General features: G+C 49.8%; 1 protein-coding gene across 1 annotated transcript in view; it reads right to left on the bottom strand.

The window, feature by feature from the left end:
- Window positions 1-17,352, bottom strand: part of LOC128342079 (17-beta-hydroxysteroid dehydrogenase type 6-like) — a 38,041-nt gene extending 20,689 nt beyond the window's left edge. The window contains exons 1-2 of the mRNA XM_053288916.1: window positions 17,268-17,352; window positions 390-617 (exon numbers count right to left, since the gene is read on the bottom strand). Coding sequence (XP_053144891.1) covers window positions 390-617; window positions 17,268-17,352 — 313 coding nt within the window. The remainder of the gene's footprint in view (window positions 1-389; window positions 618-17,267) is intronic.
- Between the last annotated feature and the right edge of the window lie 847 nt (window positions 17,353-18,199).

Below are 18,199 nucleotides of genomic sequence, written 5' to 3' on the forward strand. Positions count from 1 at the left end.
AAGCAAATAGGCAACCAGTGCAGCGACTGCTGGAGAGGTGTTACCCTGTCATATTTTCTGGCACCCGTGAATAGGTGAGACACTGCATTCTGGACCTGTTGTAGCTTCCTGATCATCCTCAAAGGTACCTCTAGATAGAGAACTATTCTTCAGCTATTCTTTACCAGTTTGATTCGCAACAATATGCAGATTTTATTTTCATGCCATGTGAAGCTCCAGTTTCCAATTTCCTCTTTCAAGCGTTGTTAAAGGTCATCAGATGAACCAGGGTAATATCGTCTGGTCAGCTGGTAATCCTGACTGCTCCCCAGAACATTGGAAGCTGCATGCCTTGCCTCATCCAGGTACAACATAAATACAGAATGAAAGAAGAAGAGCGAGTCAGTCACTTTTGTTCCCCACACATCCTTTCACCCACTCGGTTGCTGCAGCCACACTCTTCATGCTGGTGATATCCAGGATGGTGGTTCTCAGGCGCTCCGAGGTGGCCTTCTGCAGCTGCTCCGCCCCCTTCTCAGTAAAACAAGCTGCCAATACCCTCATGCCCTTCACATCCAGCTGCCTGGCAAGCAGGTTTCCAAAGCCAGAGTCACAACCGGTGATGAAAATGTGTTTGTGCCCAGCCCCCAGCCCCAAAAGACACGGACACAAAATATAATTTTTGGGTAAAGGGCCAAAACTTTATTTAACCAATGCAAGGCATAGCAGGCTGACAGCAAAGTAGGTGATTAATCACCCTCAATTAACAGTGCGGGTCTACCAAGGCCGGGTTAGGACTCCATCCTCCTTCCCCGACCTTTAAGAGCGACACACCTTGGCTCGGGCAAGAGGCAGGTACAACCTACCCTCCGCCTTCAATGCCAATCCCCCTTTCAAAAGGGGGCCTGAATACTTCTAGGTCTTCTCCAGCCCCGGACTACGCAGGCCAAGGGCTGGCAAATTCCTGAGGCTGGTGTCATGGCGAATCAATCTCCCTGGGCCGCACAAATCACAAGGGAGCGATTGACCAATTGACCTATTAAATATTCAAAGGTACTCACTAAAGTTCTATTCCTGAAATTACCCCCCAGCCCACACTGTTCCTGCCAAGCTGTGACCTGCCTATCTAAGCTAAAAGCCTGGAGCAGAACAGAGTAGGCGAAAAAAACCCCAACAGTGGCCAATGCGTTGGGGGCAAAAAATTCCTACTCGGTTGGGATGTGCGGTTTGGTTCGGATTTGGCGGTTCAATCCCGGACCGAATCGGGCCCTTTTGAGACCGATCCGGACCGAATCCGAGTCGGTTCAGATCCGAACCGGTTCGGATTTTCCGAACCGGTTTGGGAGTGCCAGAGGCTTCAATTGAGTGTCTTGAGTGTCTCTGTGAAGTTAGAAGTGTGTCCTCCATTTTGTGGCTCATTCCTGAAACTTTTGCTCCTGGCATCCATTTTGTGATGCTATTTTCAGGCATTGTATTGGCTGCGCTATTGATCCTTTGATTGGCCAGAATGAGTCCTTTGGTCTGGTAGGCTGCTTGGCTGTTGCACTGTTGAGAGCTGGCACCCTGTTGGCTGTGGGGGGAGTGCAAAGGTGGGGGCTTCCAAAGGAGGGAATTTCAAACCTATATAAACCCAAGCCTCTTGCCTAGAAACTTCTCTTGGCTGCAGTTGTGGGATCATCTCTGAGACCTTGCTCTTTTGCTGCTGGTGTCTGCTGTGAGTCCCCCTGACTGTGTGTCATATTAGTGTGTGTCTGTCTCTCTGCTCTCTCTCTGTGTTGTTGTGTGCCACCTTTTCTCCATCTGCCCTCTGTGTCTGTCTCATCTGTCCAAAGTTACCTCTTTACTTTTCCCTCAACTTTTCCCAACTTTTCCTGTTGTGTTTTCTTCTTTTCTCTTCTCCCTTTACCCTTTCTCTCTCTCCCTCACTCATTCCTCCCAAAGTTTTGGCTTGCCCTCCCCTCCCCCCACCCATCTTCTGCATTGCTTTGCTGTTTTTGTGCCTTCTTGCCTGTCTTTTGTTCCACTGACTTTCATTCAATTTGATTGTTTATTGCTTCTGTGTAAATTTATATATTTGCTGCTTTTGGTTTTTAATTAATAACTTGTGCCATTGTTATTGCTGGCTGCTTGAGTTCTGTTTCTGAGGATTTAGTTTATATTATTGCTGCAATTGATTCCTTGGGTTCTGATTTTGATTGTTAATTTGTTCCCCTCTGGCCCTGCTCCTAGCTTCCCCCCTCCCTCCCTCCCACCCAGATAAGATTGTTTCCCTCCTCCTCGCTGGTGCTGCTGCCTGTTGAGTCTTGCATTCCTTTGGATTTTGTTGTGGAATTAGGTTCTTCTGGTTTTGGTTTTGCTCACTGTGTGTGTCCCACGCACTCCCCAGTCCCTCCCTGGTAGTTGTTGCCCCCCCCGACTTTCTGGCTGCCTTTTGTCCAAGGTTTCCTTTTTTTTAAACTTTGCATATAGATTGTTTTGATTCAAATTTGATTGTTCCCCTCTGTGTGTGGTCCTGCTCCTAGCTTCCCTCCTCCCTCCCCTCCAGAAACCCACTCCCCCCACCGCCACCTCCCCCACTCCTGCCCTGCCCCCTCCCACCCAGACTGAGTGTTCCCCATCCTCCCTGGTGCTGCTGCCTGTTGAGTCCTGTCTTCCTTTGGATTTTGTTGTGAGATTAGCTTCTTTCGGTTCTGGTTTTGCTGTGTGTGTCCCACAACCTTGAATCCCTTCCTCCCTGCTGGTCGTTGTTGGTTCCTCCCCCGCCCCAGACTTTCTGCCCAGTTTGGTCCCAGGTTTTCTTTTTTGGACTTTTTTTCATATTGATTGGTTTGGTTTGATTCATTGATTGTTCCCCTCTGTGTGGTCCTGCTCCTAGCTTCCCTCCTCCCTCCCCTCCAGAAACCCACTCCCACCACCGCCACCTCCTCCACTCCTGCCCTGCCCCCTCCCACCCAGACTGAGTGTTCCCCATCCTCCCTGGTGCTGCTGCCTGTTGAGTCCTGTCTTCCTTTGGATTTTGTTGTGAGATTAGCTTCTTTTGGTTCTGGTTTTGCTGTGTGTGTCCCACTCCCTTCCTCCCTGCTGGTTGTTGTTGGTTCCTCCCCCCCCACCCCAGACTTTCTGCCCAGTTTGGTCCCAGGTTTTCTTTTTTGGACTTTTTTTCATATTGATTGGTTTGTTTTGATTCAAATTTGATTGTTCCCCTCTGTGTGGTCCTGCTCCTAGCTTCCCTCCTCCCTCCCCTCCAGAAACCCACTCCCCCCACCGCCACCTCCTCCACTCCTGCCCCACCCCTCCCCCCAGATTCTGCCCCCTTGACGCACACTAATCCCCCCCAAACACACCCTGCCCTCTGGTCTCTCCCCCTCTTGCCCCCGACTCCCTGCTACATACCCCAGACCCCCTGAAACACAACCCAGCCCCCAAATACCCTCTGGTATCTCCCCCTCTTGCCCCCCTGACTCCCTGCTACATACCCCAGACCCCCTGAAACACACCCCACCCCCCCAAACACCCTCTAGTCTCTCCCCCTCTTGCCCCGCTGATTCCCTGCTACATACCCCAGACCCCCTGAAACACACCCCACCCACCAAACACCCTCTGGTCTCTCCCCCTCTTGCCCCCCCGACTCCCTGCTACATACCCCAGACCCCCTGAAACACACCCCACCCACCAAACACCCTCTGGTCTCTCCCCCTCTTGCCCCCCTGACTCCCTGCTACATACCCCAGACCCCCTGAAACACCTCCACCCCCCAAACACCCTCTGGTCTCTCCCCCTCTTGCCCCCCTGACTCCCTGCTACATACCCCAGACCCCCTGAAACACCCCCACCCACCCCAAACACCCTCTGGTCTCTCCTCTTGGGACCGCTGCTGCTGCTGTCCTCCCACACCCAAATCCCCCCTCCCTGCTGCTACATTACAGCTCCCCAGGCTGCTCCTCCTCTCTTCTTCCTCTCTCTCTCTCTTTCTCCTCATCCCTTCACTTCTTCTTCCTCCCACAGCTGCAGCCACACAGTAGTCTACCTCTGACCTCACCTGGAAGTCCCCGCCATCGGTTTTTTTTCTTTTGAAAATTGTTCATTTCATTTGTCTCTGCTTGGGGGTGAGTTGAGCAACACAAATAGTGTTGTCTGTCTCCTCACTTCTGCCCCTCCATCGTTGACCTACCCCAGCTGCCTGTGCCTCGTGCGGCCGCCCTGTTGTGTCCCAGCCCAGGGGTGGCTGGCTGGCGGCGGCGCATCCGTGACCAGCAGTGAGCGGCAGGAGAAGGACCAGAAGAAGAGGGGTTTGTGCGTGTGCAATTGTGCACGTTTTGTTGCCCCCTTTCCCTCCCTAGTTGGCGGTTTTAAATAGGGACACCCCTATTTTGAAATGCATTTGGGTGTAGGGAGGAGGGAGGGACCCTTGGAGAGGAGATGTACTGTTGTAATTTGTGTCTTCTTGCTCAATGAAGAAATTGCTGCTGTGTGCTGCGTTGCATTGCATGCGTCTTGCAGTTGGTCTTTGAACAGGTGCCTTCCAGAGTGTTTCATGGCCTCTGGGGCAGAGTGGGGTCATGGGTTTCGATGTTGCCACTACATGCTGGGCCAATGCCATGCGATAGTGTTTCCTTGCCTCTGGGGCAGTCTGAGTGGGGTCATGGGATCTGATGCTGCCACTACATGCTGGGCCAATACACACATATGATGATGATGTTCAATCCAAGATGCTGCCACACACTGTGTTTCAGTTCACTAAATAAGGGTTTCCTCCTTTGATCTGCAGGTTCCCAAGCTTTGACTGCGTCCCTCCCCCCCGGTAGGTGCTGGGCCCTCCCCCCATCCATTCTCCCCATCCCCAAAAATAATAGAAATACCTGCCACCCACACCACAACCACTCCACCCAACTGCCTGTGCCACCCACACCAGGGGTCCACCCTTTAATCCCCAATTTTTTTTTAAAAAAAACCAAAAACCCAGCCCCATCTCCCCAATTGGCTTGACACCCAAATTTTAAAAGGTCACCCTCCCCCCCACTTCAATTGGCTTCCTCCTCCATATCAAAAAGTCTTCCTTTCCCCCCAATTGGCTTACTTTTTCAAAAACAAACTCCCCCCCGCCAGCTCCAAATCAATTGGCGCTTTTTTTTGCCCCTCACAACCCCCTCCAAATTATTTTTTGACCCTTTCTGGCCTTCCTCTTAAAGTCTCCCTCCTTGTAACCTAGGCATGTCTGAGCGCCGTGTGGTGGGCAGGGCTCGCTCAAGGTTGACAGGCAGAGGTGGGAGAGGCCAGGTGCGGGGTCTGCCTGCGGCACGGAGAGGGAGAGGACGCGGGGAGCCCGAGGACACCCCGCTCCTCCCCATTGGGCCAATCTTCGCCCCAGCTCCATCTTTGGTCCGCAGGATCAATTTCCCCCGCCTGCTGCCGGCAATCGTGGCAGAGGCAGAGGCATCATTAGGGCTGTGGAGGGTCCCTCCTCGGCAGCACCAGGTGCTGCTGAGGTACCGCCAGTTGTTGTGGTGGAGGAGACTGTGGAGGTGGAAGAGCAGGTAGAGGGCGGGGAGGATGTAGCCAGGTTCTCCCTCCCTCTGGGGCCCCTTCCCCCTATCCTTTCGCCACTCAGTGGGGGCCCCCCTCGTGAAGCTCGGCACTCTGGTGGGGAGCAGTCTGGCGAGGTGGTGGAGGAGAGGCCTGCCTCTCCGATGCCAGTTGAGCCGGGCCCTTCCTCTTGTGTGGAGGGCGGAAGGGGCGGGTTGGGTGGCAGCAGTGGGCAGGCAGTGGCAGCCACCCCCCCCAGGACTGCAGCCACCCAGAGAAAAACGGCCTAGGACGGCACCCAGGGCGCAGGAGGCCAAGGGCAGTGGTGTATGGGTGCATTTTGAGGTCCCTCAAGATGACCCATTCCAAGCCCGCTGTGTCCACAGCAGGATGCTTGTCAGCCGTGGAAGGGACCCTGCGCACCTGGGTACGACGCCTATGTGGAGACACATAGAGCGTCACCACCCAGGTCTCAGGGGACAGGCTGGCAGCGCTAGTGCGCCTTGTGCATCTGCCACTAGGGCGGGCAGCAGCAGTGTACCAGCAGGCAGGCTACACTGCCCGTCCAGCAGTGGACGCAGTTGTCGGGCAGCCAGCGTATTGTTCGCATGGACCATCATCACCTCACCCGCCTCATAGGGGAGATGATTTCCACCGATGACCAGCCGTTTCAGGTGGTCGAGAACAACGGCTTCCGCTGGATTCTCCAATACCTGGTGCCCGAATATGTCATCCCCTCAAGGACCACGTTCATCCGGAATGTGGTCCCCTCCCTGTACCGAAAGTGCAGGGAGCTCGTGTCGGCCGAGCTGCATGCAGCTCCGGCCGGGACAAGCGTGCATTTCACGACTGACCTCTGGACCAGTGACAGTGGGATGCACGCTGCTTTCCTGGCCCTCACTGCCCACTGGTGGGGATCGGAGAGTGATGGGACCTCCTCGGGCGATGCTTCTGGGTCTGGCGTGGCTCCCGCTGCACTACGGCAAAGGTGGGCCATCCTGCACGTGGAGACGATGGACATGAGGCACACCGGGGAGGAGGTGGTGGCTGTACTCGACCGCCAGATAGAGGAGTGGATTGGAGGGTGTCCACACCTCTCCCGCAGCTTCATTGTCACTAACAATGGAGCCAACGTTACCGCCGCTGTCGAGACGTTCATGGACTGTGTGAACATACGGTGTAGCCCGACCTGAAGGAGCTGAAGGCGTCCCAGGAGAGGGGGGGCCGCCCCGTCCCAGTTGCTGTTGCTGCCATGGCCACGCTTGTGGATAAGTCCCGCAAGCTGGCCGCCCACTTCCACCACAGCGAGAAGTCCAGGAGACTGCTTCGCCACAAGCAGGATGACCTTGGGCTTCCTCGCCATCTCATCCCTTCGGATGTTGAGACGCGGTGGAACTCCACCTTCCTCTTGTTCCAGCGCCTGTTGGAGCAGGAGAGAGCCCTTGTCGCCCTGGTGAGGGACGAGTCCTTGGATGTCTGCGACCTCTCGAACGCAGAGTGGAAGCAGATGTCTGAGGCGGTGTTGGCACTCCAGCCCTTCCAATTTGCCATGAAGGGCTTGTGTGGCGACACCACTCCCTTGAGCCAGGCGCTGCCCACAGCTATGGGTCTGGAGAAGCTGATGGGTGAACTCCAGATTTCTCTGACCATGCCAGAGGGTCGTGCTCTGGCTGGGAGGCTGAAGTCTGGGGTTGACAGGCGGCTCATTGGGGTGCTGGGAGAAAGGGAGGAGTATGTCCTCGCTTGTCTCTGTCACCCAGCCCTCAAGGGCAATGCTGTGAGTGCCGACAAATTGCCCAGGTGGAGGGGCATCCTGGTAGAGAAGCTCAGGGAGGAGGAGGCTGCTAGGGCCCGCAGAGACGAGGATGTTGGTAGTGGTGCGGGGGCAGCCACGCAACCCGCACCCAGCAGCAGCATGGGCGGCCAGCCGGCGACATCTTCCCTTTCCCCTTCCTCTTCCCAGTCCAGCAGCGCGGCATCCCAGGCGGCGCCATCGCAGCAGCCACTTGCTACCGACTCGAGATCCGCCCAGTGGTTTCAGCGGTTCTGCTATGGCACCATGCCTGGTATGCGGGAGGCTCGACCTGCCAGGCCCCCCTCCAGTGCTGAGCAATGCGTTGCGCAGTGCTTGGAGGAGCCTGTGGAGGAAGATGGCGTGGACTGCGCACAGTTCTGGGCGAGCCGCCGCCAAGTCTGGCCGGACCTGGTGGTGGTGGCTGTGTGCCTCCTCTCCTGCCCCCCAACCAGTGTCCAGAGCGAGCGGGTGTTTTCACGTGCCGGGGACGTGGTGACACCCTCTCGCTCCCACTTGGACCCTGGTCTGGTGGAGCAGCTGGTCTTCCTTAAGGTGAATCTCCCCCTGCTGGGCTACCCCAAGCTGGAGTTTGAGCTGGGTGAGTGATTACCGTGGGTTGCCCTATGGTTGGTCACCTGCCTGGCTCGACCTCTGTGCTTATCCCTACCCTCCCCACATCCACCTCTAGCTGAGCTGATGTGCCAGATGCTGAGCCGTGCCAGCCAGTCGCAGCGTGTAGTGTGCCCACACAGAGATGCAGTGGTAGTAGTAGTTGTAGTGCTGCGACTGGCCAGACGTTAACAATGCCCACGCCCACCTAAAAAGAAACCCAATGCTGACCAGCACAGGCCCTTATCTCTCCACCTGTCAGCATTTGGGGACCTGGCGTGGGCACGGCACACACCCCAAAAGTAGCACAGCCCAAATAGTACTAGACTCAGCGGCAGCGGCGCGTATACGTTCTAATGCAGTGTAAATATTGTAAATACTTGTATGTAAATAAACATGTAAATAATTTTTTCTGTAAAACCCCATGTTAAAACCAACCCTCAAAATTATGCAAAAGGGGGGGGGAAGGTAACAAAGGGAGAAGAAAATGATTGATGAACACTAAATGAATTGATTTTATTGAAAATGTTACCAGAAATCATGTGTGTGGGGGGCTTGGTTTACATGGAGAAAATAACTGGATGATTTTTTATAATGAAACGAATGAATTATTATCTTATGTTCATCTTGATTGTGGTCACTGTTGATGTTGGCTGATGGAAAAAAAAAAACCCCAAAAAACCATCAGAATAGCAATGAACTGGCTGCCAACACAACATATTGATTGATAACTATGCAGGGGCGGAATTGGGTCTGTGTGTGTGTGTGTGTGTGTGTGTGTGGTGCAGGCTCAGTCTGTCTCTTCCTGTTGTGTGTCTCAGTGTCTGTCTGTGTGAATGGATGCCTAGCACTGTCTCTGTGTGTGGATGCTTTCTGTGTAGTGTGCTGTCTTCTGTGTCTGTGCTGTGTGTCTGTCTACCTTTTTTTCCTCCCCCCCATGCCTCCCTCCATCCCTCCCCTCATCCTCCCCCCTTCCTCTTCACCACTATCCATTCTCCCTTCCAGCCCACCACCACATCACCTGCCCCCAAACCCCGGCCTGGCAGATGATGAGAATCTGGTCTCCCACCGAAGCACATACGTGATCACATGTGTGCATAATATGTGGCTGACCCAACTCTGAGCCGGACCCTTCTCCCCCTTCAATCCCCTTTGCCACTTCCCTCTCCCCTTCCCCTTTCTTCCCCCCTTTCCTCCCCCCTCCCCTCCCTCCCTCCCTCCCCCCTCCTAGCTAGCAGCGCGCACACACACACAAAACACCTGTGGTGGCAAACACCACCAGCACACATGCACTCACACTGGTGCCACCACCTGCCTTGGGCCTCTCTGTGGCCTTGAGCAAATATGTGGTGGTGGACCAGAGAAGCATTTCTTTCCAGCAAGGCAAAAGGCATGCACTCACTGCACACACACACACACACACGAAGAAGAGGTGAAAAGACGAGAAGAGGCAACTTCTAGAACCAGCAGCAGCAGGTAAGTGTTGTGTAATTGTGTTGCTTCCCAATGCCACTGCCCATGCTCAATGCTCAGTCTGCTGACACTAAACTAGCTACTATCATCCTCACACGCAGCTCAGCTGAGCTGCTGCACAGCACTCACTAACTAGACACTACAGCTGGTGGTGGTAGAAAAGAAGAAGATGTCCTGTCCTCGTGGATTTTAAACTTTCAAATCTGTGCTAGGATTGCCTCACCTCCTCCTCCTGCCTGTAATTGCGCCCTCTCCCCTTGCAGTTGCGTCGTGATGGGTTGGTGTGCGTGCGCCGTCTACTTAGGTCTCCTCCTCATGTTGGCTTGGCTTGCTAGGCACTGGCTGGCAGCAGCTGTTGGCTGTGTGCTAGGCTCAGGCTGTGGCGCGCGTGACTGGAATGGGAATGTTAGTGTAGCAGCAACACTGGATGTGGTGGTAGCAGTAGTTGTTGCTGGGCTGGTGGCTGCTGGCCTGTGCTGACTCTACGCACTTGGTCTGGTTTGGATGCAGATGTAGGGTATGTGTGTGCATCATCCATGGGGAGCACCAGAGCAGAGCAGAGCAGAGCAGAGCAGGTTGGCTGGCTTCTGCCTGTCGGGCCTAGTCAGTGGCAGGCACTGAGTGAGGCGATGGTTTCTTTGGGCATCACATCACCCATCATGCAGAGCGGCAGGTCTGCTGCTCTGCTGCTCCGCCTCCTGCTTCTTTTCTGTGTGTGTGCTGTTGTGTTTAGTGTGCTGCTCCACTGCTGCTGCTGTGCTGGCAGCCAGCAACAGCAGTGGCCTTTTTGTTAGCTCAGAGAGTTGGTGTTGTCTCTCTGAGTGTCCTCTTAGTTGCTTGGATAGGTGTGGTGGTCGTAGGTAGGCATTAAGGTGGACTGACTGCGTGTTACGTGTTAGGGCGCCCAGAGAGAGGGGCAAAAAAGCTGGGAGACTTCCGGGATAAAGGAGGAACAGGAGGAAGCAACACGCAAGTTCTGAGCTCCTGTTTTTATCTTATTTTCTGTTTTTCTTTTTTAATTGAGACTTTTGCTTTTGGCTTATAGCCTAATTGAGCTGTTTGGCTTGTATTCTGAGGTTGTGTTAATTTTGGGGAATGTTTTCACTATCAGAAGACTGAGTTTATTTTACTGCAAGATTTGTCTCTTCTGACTCAGCGGTTTTCAGCAGGAGTGAATGAGAAGCATCTGCAAGGAGTGTCTGCAGTCTGCAAGGAGTGTCTGCAGCTAAGTAAGAAATGAGGAGGAGGCAGGCTAAGAAACATACTAACAAAGTTAAACTTTTTGAGAAAACCGCTCTGAGCTCTGTCTGTGTCTCTAAGCCTTTCTATGCAGTAGACACAGCTGCTCAAGAGAAGAGTGACTCCTCCTTTTTGCAACTTCAGTCTGCAGGCTCTTTGCATGTTGAAAACACTGGGAATGACTTTATCGTTGAGAGCCCAAGGACTAGTCCAGCGGGGGTCTGCTGTGAGCAGAGTCAAGTATGTAATAAATTACCCGGCTTTCATCACAATTTGAGTGGGAGGAGTGAGCCCTCCTCACACTCTATGGATGACCCAGCTAATTTATCTCCGAGCAATTTAAGGAAATCTCCCACTCCTGCTATCAGTGAGGAAATCAGTGAGGAAATACCTTTTAAAATGTCCAAACTTATAATGGAGACTTTGATTTACTTATTTCAGCGTCTCTCTAAAATCACAGCCCAGATGGACTCTTTAGCCATGGATTTGAAAAAGTTATCTAACTCAGCTCCATTGGGTAGATCTGGAGACAGTAAATCATTGCAAGTAAAGGAAGGCAAACAGCTTGCTGATGCTTATTCTCAAACAAATGTGCAGATTCCAGTTTTTGACCATGTGTCTTTAACTGAGTATTCTATTTTATCCAAGGGGGAGGTTTGTTTGCCCCCCTCTGGATATCTCCCCTCACGTGTCAAACATGGCAATTCTCAGTCTACTTATCACCCAAACCATATTATTTTGGACATTTGTCATAATTCTACTAATCATCAGCGCTGGAATACAAAAGGAAAAATTAGAGCTTCATTAGCTCAGATTTTGCGCTTTCCTCTTCAAACAATTGATCTGATTTCCTTCTCTAAACTCAAATCTTTTAAATCTTACATGTTCAAACTGTTGCTGAGATTTGAGTATGCTCTAATTCCTCAATCTTTGCTCAGAATGCGGGACTGTCTAGCTAACTAGGAGATATTCCCCAGGAGAGTTATTGGGGAGCTCTCAAACACTCCCGAGGACCCCGTCGAACTATATCTGGGGTCCATGAGGAAAGGTATGATCACATGAGCAAATCTGACTACTGGCAACCCACAGAAGAGAAAATCCTCACGCAGTTCCCCTATAGTTAAGAAAGATAATCAAACTCAGACTTGGTGCACTGATCCCATATAGAACACTATTGCTGTACCCAGTTCAACTTTTTTAGGCTCAAGTGAATCAAACAATTCTTTGTTTGTCACTGTTTCGGAAGTGGGCGAACTATCCGATGGATTGCGACCCCCATACTTTTTGGAGGAGAGTGATATAGTTCAAATACATGGGAATTTATCTTTGGCGACGCAGGAAGATATCCAGTCTAGTCTGGTTCCTAATTCGCAAGAATTGAAGTCTCTGGATTCTGATATTCTGCAACCTCTGGAAGCGCTGAATGATTCTATTTCTAAGAACTCTCTGTTAGCTCCCAACGCTACCAACTCAACAGAGCTGTCGGGCGAAATGGCTAAGATTGAACTAATAGCGGGATCACTCCTGAAGGATGGTTTATGGTCTAACATATCTAAGTTAAAATCTCTCGAGGCTATTTTAATTGACAACAAGAATCAAAGGAAGAAGATCTCTCCAGAAGAAAGCGCAAGTAATACTATCTCATCTATTTATATACAGGAGACTGATAAGCCTAATCTCTCCCGCTCGAAGGATCACCCGAGCAACTTGGCTTCTGATGACCTACATCTTATGAGACAGACTAAAATCACAAATTTTCTTCTCCCTTTGGAAAAGACTGCAGGAAGTTTTGTAAATGCATCCAATCTTCTTTCGCAGCAATGACAGTCTCAGTTGATCATGGCCAAGATGAAGTATCCGAACTTTACATCCGTGGATGCACTGCTAGAAGGGAGTGTGGGAGGTTCCTCAGAGTTGGAAACCCTGGTGGCAAAGTCCACGATGGGAAATGGTGTGGGTCCCTCATTTTTGGAGTTTTCAACCAAACAGCTCTTCCCTGCCCGCTCAATGACTTGTTATGCGAGCGGTGAATAGTCGACATGGAAAATTCTCGGCTGGAATATTGCCGGGTGGAACGGGAAGAGAAATGACGTAGAGTTTATTACTTTTATCCAACAGTGGGATATTCTAGTGTTTCAGGAGACATGGACGAAAGATGAGATCAATATCAGTGGCTATATCATCTACTCACTGAAAGCCCACTCGGATACCAATAGGGGAAGGCTGAAGGCTGGCTTAGCATGTTGTATATCGCTAGCCTTAAATGTAGAATCTATCCGATTAGCTGACCTGCCCCCCTATGCTATGGCAATTTTGATCAAGGCTAGGAGTGGAGACTTGTTATTGATCAATGTTTATCTGCCTCCCAGTCAATCACTTAATTCCACTACTACCATTTGGGAACAGTTGGATATCTATATAACCGAAGCATTATTGAATTTCCCCCATGCTTCTGTAATTCTTATGGGGGATTTTAACTCCAGATGTGGTACCGATGATAAAACGTTGATGGCCTCACGTTTTTGGAAATGGGGAGATTGCATAGATGGTGCTTCTCTCATTAACCGTTATTCTAAAGACAAATGTATCAACTCATCAGGAGCTCAATTGCCCTATTTAACTAAGATACATGAGTTGACCATTCTAAAGGGTACTATACCCTCAGATATTCCTGGGAAATATACGTTTCTTTCCTCCCCAGGGAAATAGTGTAGTGGACTATGTTATGGTTTCCAAATCGATCCTTCCCTATGTATCTTCCTTTGAAGTGGGTGAGCAAATTTTTAGTGATCACTTACCCATGAACATCTATTTAGATCTTCCTCAAGAAAGGAGGGGTAATTTGTTCCCCTGTGCTTTTGAGGAAAGTTCTGCCAATCTTAGCTGCAAGATAAAATGGTCCAAGGAGGTAGAAAATGAGATCTCCAGGTTCTATGATTCTCCCGAAGGTAGAGATTTATTTGATTCCATTGTGCAAGCTCACCTGGGACCTCAAACAATTGTTGCATATGGAAAATTGGAAACTGCTTTTATGCAAAAATTCCTACATTGTAGTAAGCTACATTCTACACAGACCTATAGTAAAAGAGCAGCTAATAACTGGTTTGATCTGCGTTGCAGGGCTTTACGTAAACAACTGCTGAGTATCTATAGAGAATACAGATAGGGTACAGAACAAACAGTCCCATCAATCTACTATCAGATTAAAAAGGCATACAAAAGTAGTCTTAAATATGCTAAACAACAAGCATTGCGAAATGTCTGGAACAAGCTTATCATGGCCACTACTAATAAAGGTAGCCACACTTTTTGGAGACTGGTTTCGGCAACCGGCCGGGTTAATATCCCTTGTAAAATTCCGGCTAGATCGTGGGAACCTCACTTTTTTGCTGTCTATAATGATGCCCAGCCTAGCCAGATCTTTGTTCCCCCTCGGATTGGGGAGTTGCCCCGTTGGCCTCCTGTTACGCCCGCTGAAATAACGGATCTAATAGGTCACCTTAAAAATGGAAAAGCTCCTGGTCCTGATCTTATTCTTCCTGAACTATTAAAATCTAATATAGAATGGTGGGCTTTAGTTCTAGCTAATTTATTTACATCGATCAATAGTTCAGGTGTTGTTCCAGAGCAATGGAAATCAGCAATAGTGGTTCCCATATTCAAAAACGGTTCCCATTCAGACCCATCCAATTATCAACCCATTAGTTTGCTGTCAGTGGTTGGCAAATTATATGCTCTGTACCTTTTGGATAAGCTTGAGGCATGGATCTCAGAAAATCAAATTCTCAGGATTGAACAAGCAGGTTTTAGAGCAGGCCGCTCTACTCTCAATCATTGTATGATCTTGCATCATCTAGCAAAGAAATACTCTAGCGGCCCCAAATGTAAATTTTTTGTTGCCTTTATTGACTTAAAATCCACATTTGATTCTATCTCCAGACATTTATTATGGTCCAAACTTGAAAAAACAACAATAGATAAGAGATTGCTATTTTTGATGATGCAGCTTTATTCCAATTCCTCATTACGGGTTAGATATGCTATCAATGGGGCCCTAACTGATTCTATCCCCTCTACTCGAGGGGTTAGACAGGGCTGCGTCTTGGCCCCAACACTGTTCAATCACTTTATCAATGATTTGGCTCCATTTCTGGAGAGTGTGGACTCCCATGCCCCAAAGCTGGCTAACAAATGAGTGCCCATTTTACTCTATGCCAATGACGCAGCCGTGCTATCCCAGTCCAGATTAGGTTTACAAAGACTGTTGTGTGCTTTTGCCGGCTACTGCAATGATAACAAACTAACAGTTAACTACAAAAAAACAAAGGTCCTGGTTTTCTCTAAATCCAGGAAACTATATAAATGGGTAATAAATCAGAACCACATTGAGCAGGTTTACAACTATAAATATTTAGGCATATCATTTCAATATAATCTAAATTGGAAAACTCAAAGGCTGTCTTCAATTCACAAAGCCTGCAATACCCTCAGTGCCTTTTTGCAATTTTACTACTCTAAAGGGGGCCAGTTTGTTCCCATGGCACTCCAGGTATTTCGTGCTAAGATCGTGGCCCAACTACTTTTTGGAGTTTCACTATGGATCCAGGGTGTAACAGCTGAACTGGAGAGAGTACAGTCTATTTTTCTGAGAGCAATTTTTGCAGTGCCTAGATGTGTGCCTTATTCTGCTCTATGTTTGGAATCTGGGTCTTTCTCTATTGTCTGTAAAGCCTGGGAGCTTACTTTCGCTAGATGGAGTAAACTCTGTTCTGAGATTCAGGAATTTTCATAAGAATGGGTGGATTCTTATCCTAACCCCTGGCTAACATTTGTAAATAATAAAATTATTCAACTGGGCCTTTCTCCTTCAGAACTCCACACTTGGGAATATAATAAGGTGAAGGAAATATTATTTCTCCGGTTGCACGATATTGAACGGCAGGAACTTAGGTCTTTGGCCAATAGGACTTGCTCTCCTTTACATTTTGGGATTTTGCCACCCTGGAGAGATAGAGGTGCTAGTTATTTGACAACGCTACATTTTTCCAAATTTCGGGCTGCATTTGCCCAGGCCCGGTTCAGTGTGTTGCCCTCTTCTCTTTTGGATCGGAGGTTTGCAAAAGATAATCCTGTTGCGGTTTTCTGCCCTTGTGGCGTTGGCCTTCTGGAAACTGTCACCCATGTGTTGTTGTACTGCTCGTTGTATCGGGACACTAGAGAAGAGCTCATTTCCCCTTTGTTACTTAAATTTCCCGGAAGGTGTGATCTCTTTTATACTTATTACTGCCTCGCGGATTCGAGCCCTGGGACTACAGCAGTTGTGGCTAAATTTTTCTATATTGCCATTAGGTTGAGGTCCCTATTAAGTGCCTAACTGCGAGAGCTGTCGTTTTTAAATAATTGTTGTTTTTAAATAATTTATTATTATTGATTGTAATCTGTCATATAGTGTTTTAGCATTGCTTTATTGACGTATTGTGTATATTTGTTGCTACCATTTTTGCTGGCCAATGGCTGTAATAAAACTGATGATGAAAAAAGCTGGGGTGGCAATTGTTGGGTTGCCCTTAGCATTGTTGGAGGATTTCTTGAAAAGAAGAGAAAAAATCCCATTGGCTAGCTAGATTGGGTTTTTTTGGGGGCAGCCCTGAACCCGCCTCTGTGGGGTGGCAGCACCCCCAAAGTAGGTCTGGGGCCATGGCAAAAATGGCCTCAGTCCCTCCCAGCAATCCCCGGAGAGATAGGAGTGATGGTTTTTTTATTAGGATTTCCTAAGGCATTAAATGAATAACTGTCTCTCTATGTGGCTTTTTATCACCTTTCACCCAGTGACACACATTCTATTCTTTCCAATTAGATATTATTTAATGCCTTAGAAAATCTTAATTAAAAAAAACATCACTCCTATCTCTCCGGGGATTGCTGGGAAGGACTGAGGCCATTTTTTCCATGGCCCCGGACCCACTTTGGGGGTGCTGCCACCCCACAGAGGCGGGTCTGGGGCAGCCCCAAACCCCCATTCTAGCCAATGGGAAATTTTTTATTTTCAAAAATTCACCAATAATACTAGGAGCAACCAATTGCCTTGGGATTTTTGGGGTGGAGGACACCCATGGGTGGCTACCACCCACCCCAGCTTTTTGCCCCTAAGTGCTCCACATTGGGAGTTATGGGCAAAAATTGAAAATTAAAAAAAATTGTAAAAAATCAGAGGAAGGTCCAATCGACTTGAAATTTGGGTGGCAGGTAGAACACAACGTCCCCTTCAAAACCAGCTACTTTTTGAGATCCAAACCAGTTCGGTTCGGATCCAAACCGGACCGGGGGTTCGGCAAAACTAAAACCGAACCACCCCGGTCCGGTTCGGACCTGGTTCGGATCCGAACCGAACTGGGAGAACCGGTTTTATGCACATCCCTACTACTTGGCCCCCAAAGGGCGACCAGTCAGTAAACCCGCTCTGCACCAGGGAGTGGGACGGTGGGGAAAGCCAGGCCAAGACTGAGAGTTTGGGTTGGGCTTCACGAGCAAACAGCTCAAGTCCCACCCCCTTCTCAGCCCAACCAATGAGGTTGCTTTCTTGGCCTCGTGCAGGGGGCTGGCACAAATCGCCCTCCCCTCAGCACGAGGCCAAGGGGAGGGGCATTCTCTGTCAGGGTGTCCACAGTCTGTCTCTCCCGGTACCATCGGTGAAGGACGTAAATCCCCATCAGGGCAGCCAGGTACAGCCACATGGCTAAAAGCTTCAAAGAAGGAAGGAACCAAGTGGAATATCTGGAGTGGTTATGATTTCCTCAAGTCCCTGTTTCTTGTAAGATGAGCAGAGCAGGATCCAATGACTAAGAACAGTAGCAGGTGCAGTCAGGGCAACAGGACCTTTATAGCAGCCTCCTCCCTACTCTCCAAAGCTGCTTGAGAGGCAAAAGAGATGTTGCTTGAAGAACAGCTGACAGACTGGTGAGTCTTGCCTCTGGGGAACTAAGACACCTCGTGCTGGTTGCTGTGAAGATCAGCAACCATGTTCCAGAAGGGATGTTGCCTAAGGCCCAGGGTGTAGCAGCAGGGCAATTGAAGGGTGGAAACAGAGGACGCTAGCAGCCTTGCCCTTACCTTTCACAGCTGCTTTATTAGTTAGTTTACTTTGCCTGGGGTACAGTTGACAGCCTGCTCCCTGCCCCTGGGCACTACGACACCTGGTGCTTGTTTTGGTCAACAGGGTACATATGGGACGTCATCTGTGGTCCATGGTATTGAAGCAGGAGCAGCTGTTACAGCTGAAGAACAGACTCCCTTGAAGCTCCAGAAGCATTTTAAACAGCTCTGCTAGACAAGATTGAATGGAACTGAATGGTGTTGGCGAAGTCAGATTTCTTTGCCACTATCGCTGCCACAAAGTAGACCCCAATAGCTTGCGTTCAGTCTTATTCATTCTGTGTTTTCTGCCAACAATGCTCAAACTGCCTACTTGTCTATTTCATCTCTTGCAATTCTCCTGTATACTAGGAGGAGGGGTTTGGAGTTCAGGCAAGGATGCTGCAGTGCAATAATGTTGATCACCCTAATCCAGAGGTGCACCTAGTT

Source organism: Hemicordylus capensis, chromosome 2 (genome assembly GCF_027244095.1).
Source record: "Hemicordylus capensis ecotype Gifberg chromosome 2, rHemCap1.1.pri, whole genome shotgun sequence".
Classification (NCBI taxonomy): Eukaryota; Metazoa; Chordata; class Lepidosauria; order Squamata; family Cordylidae; genus Hemicordylus; species Hemicordylus capensis.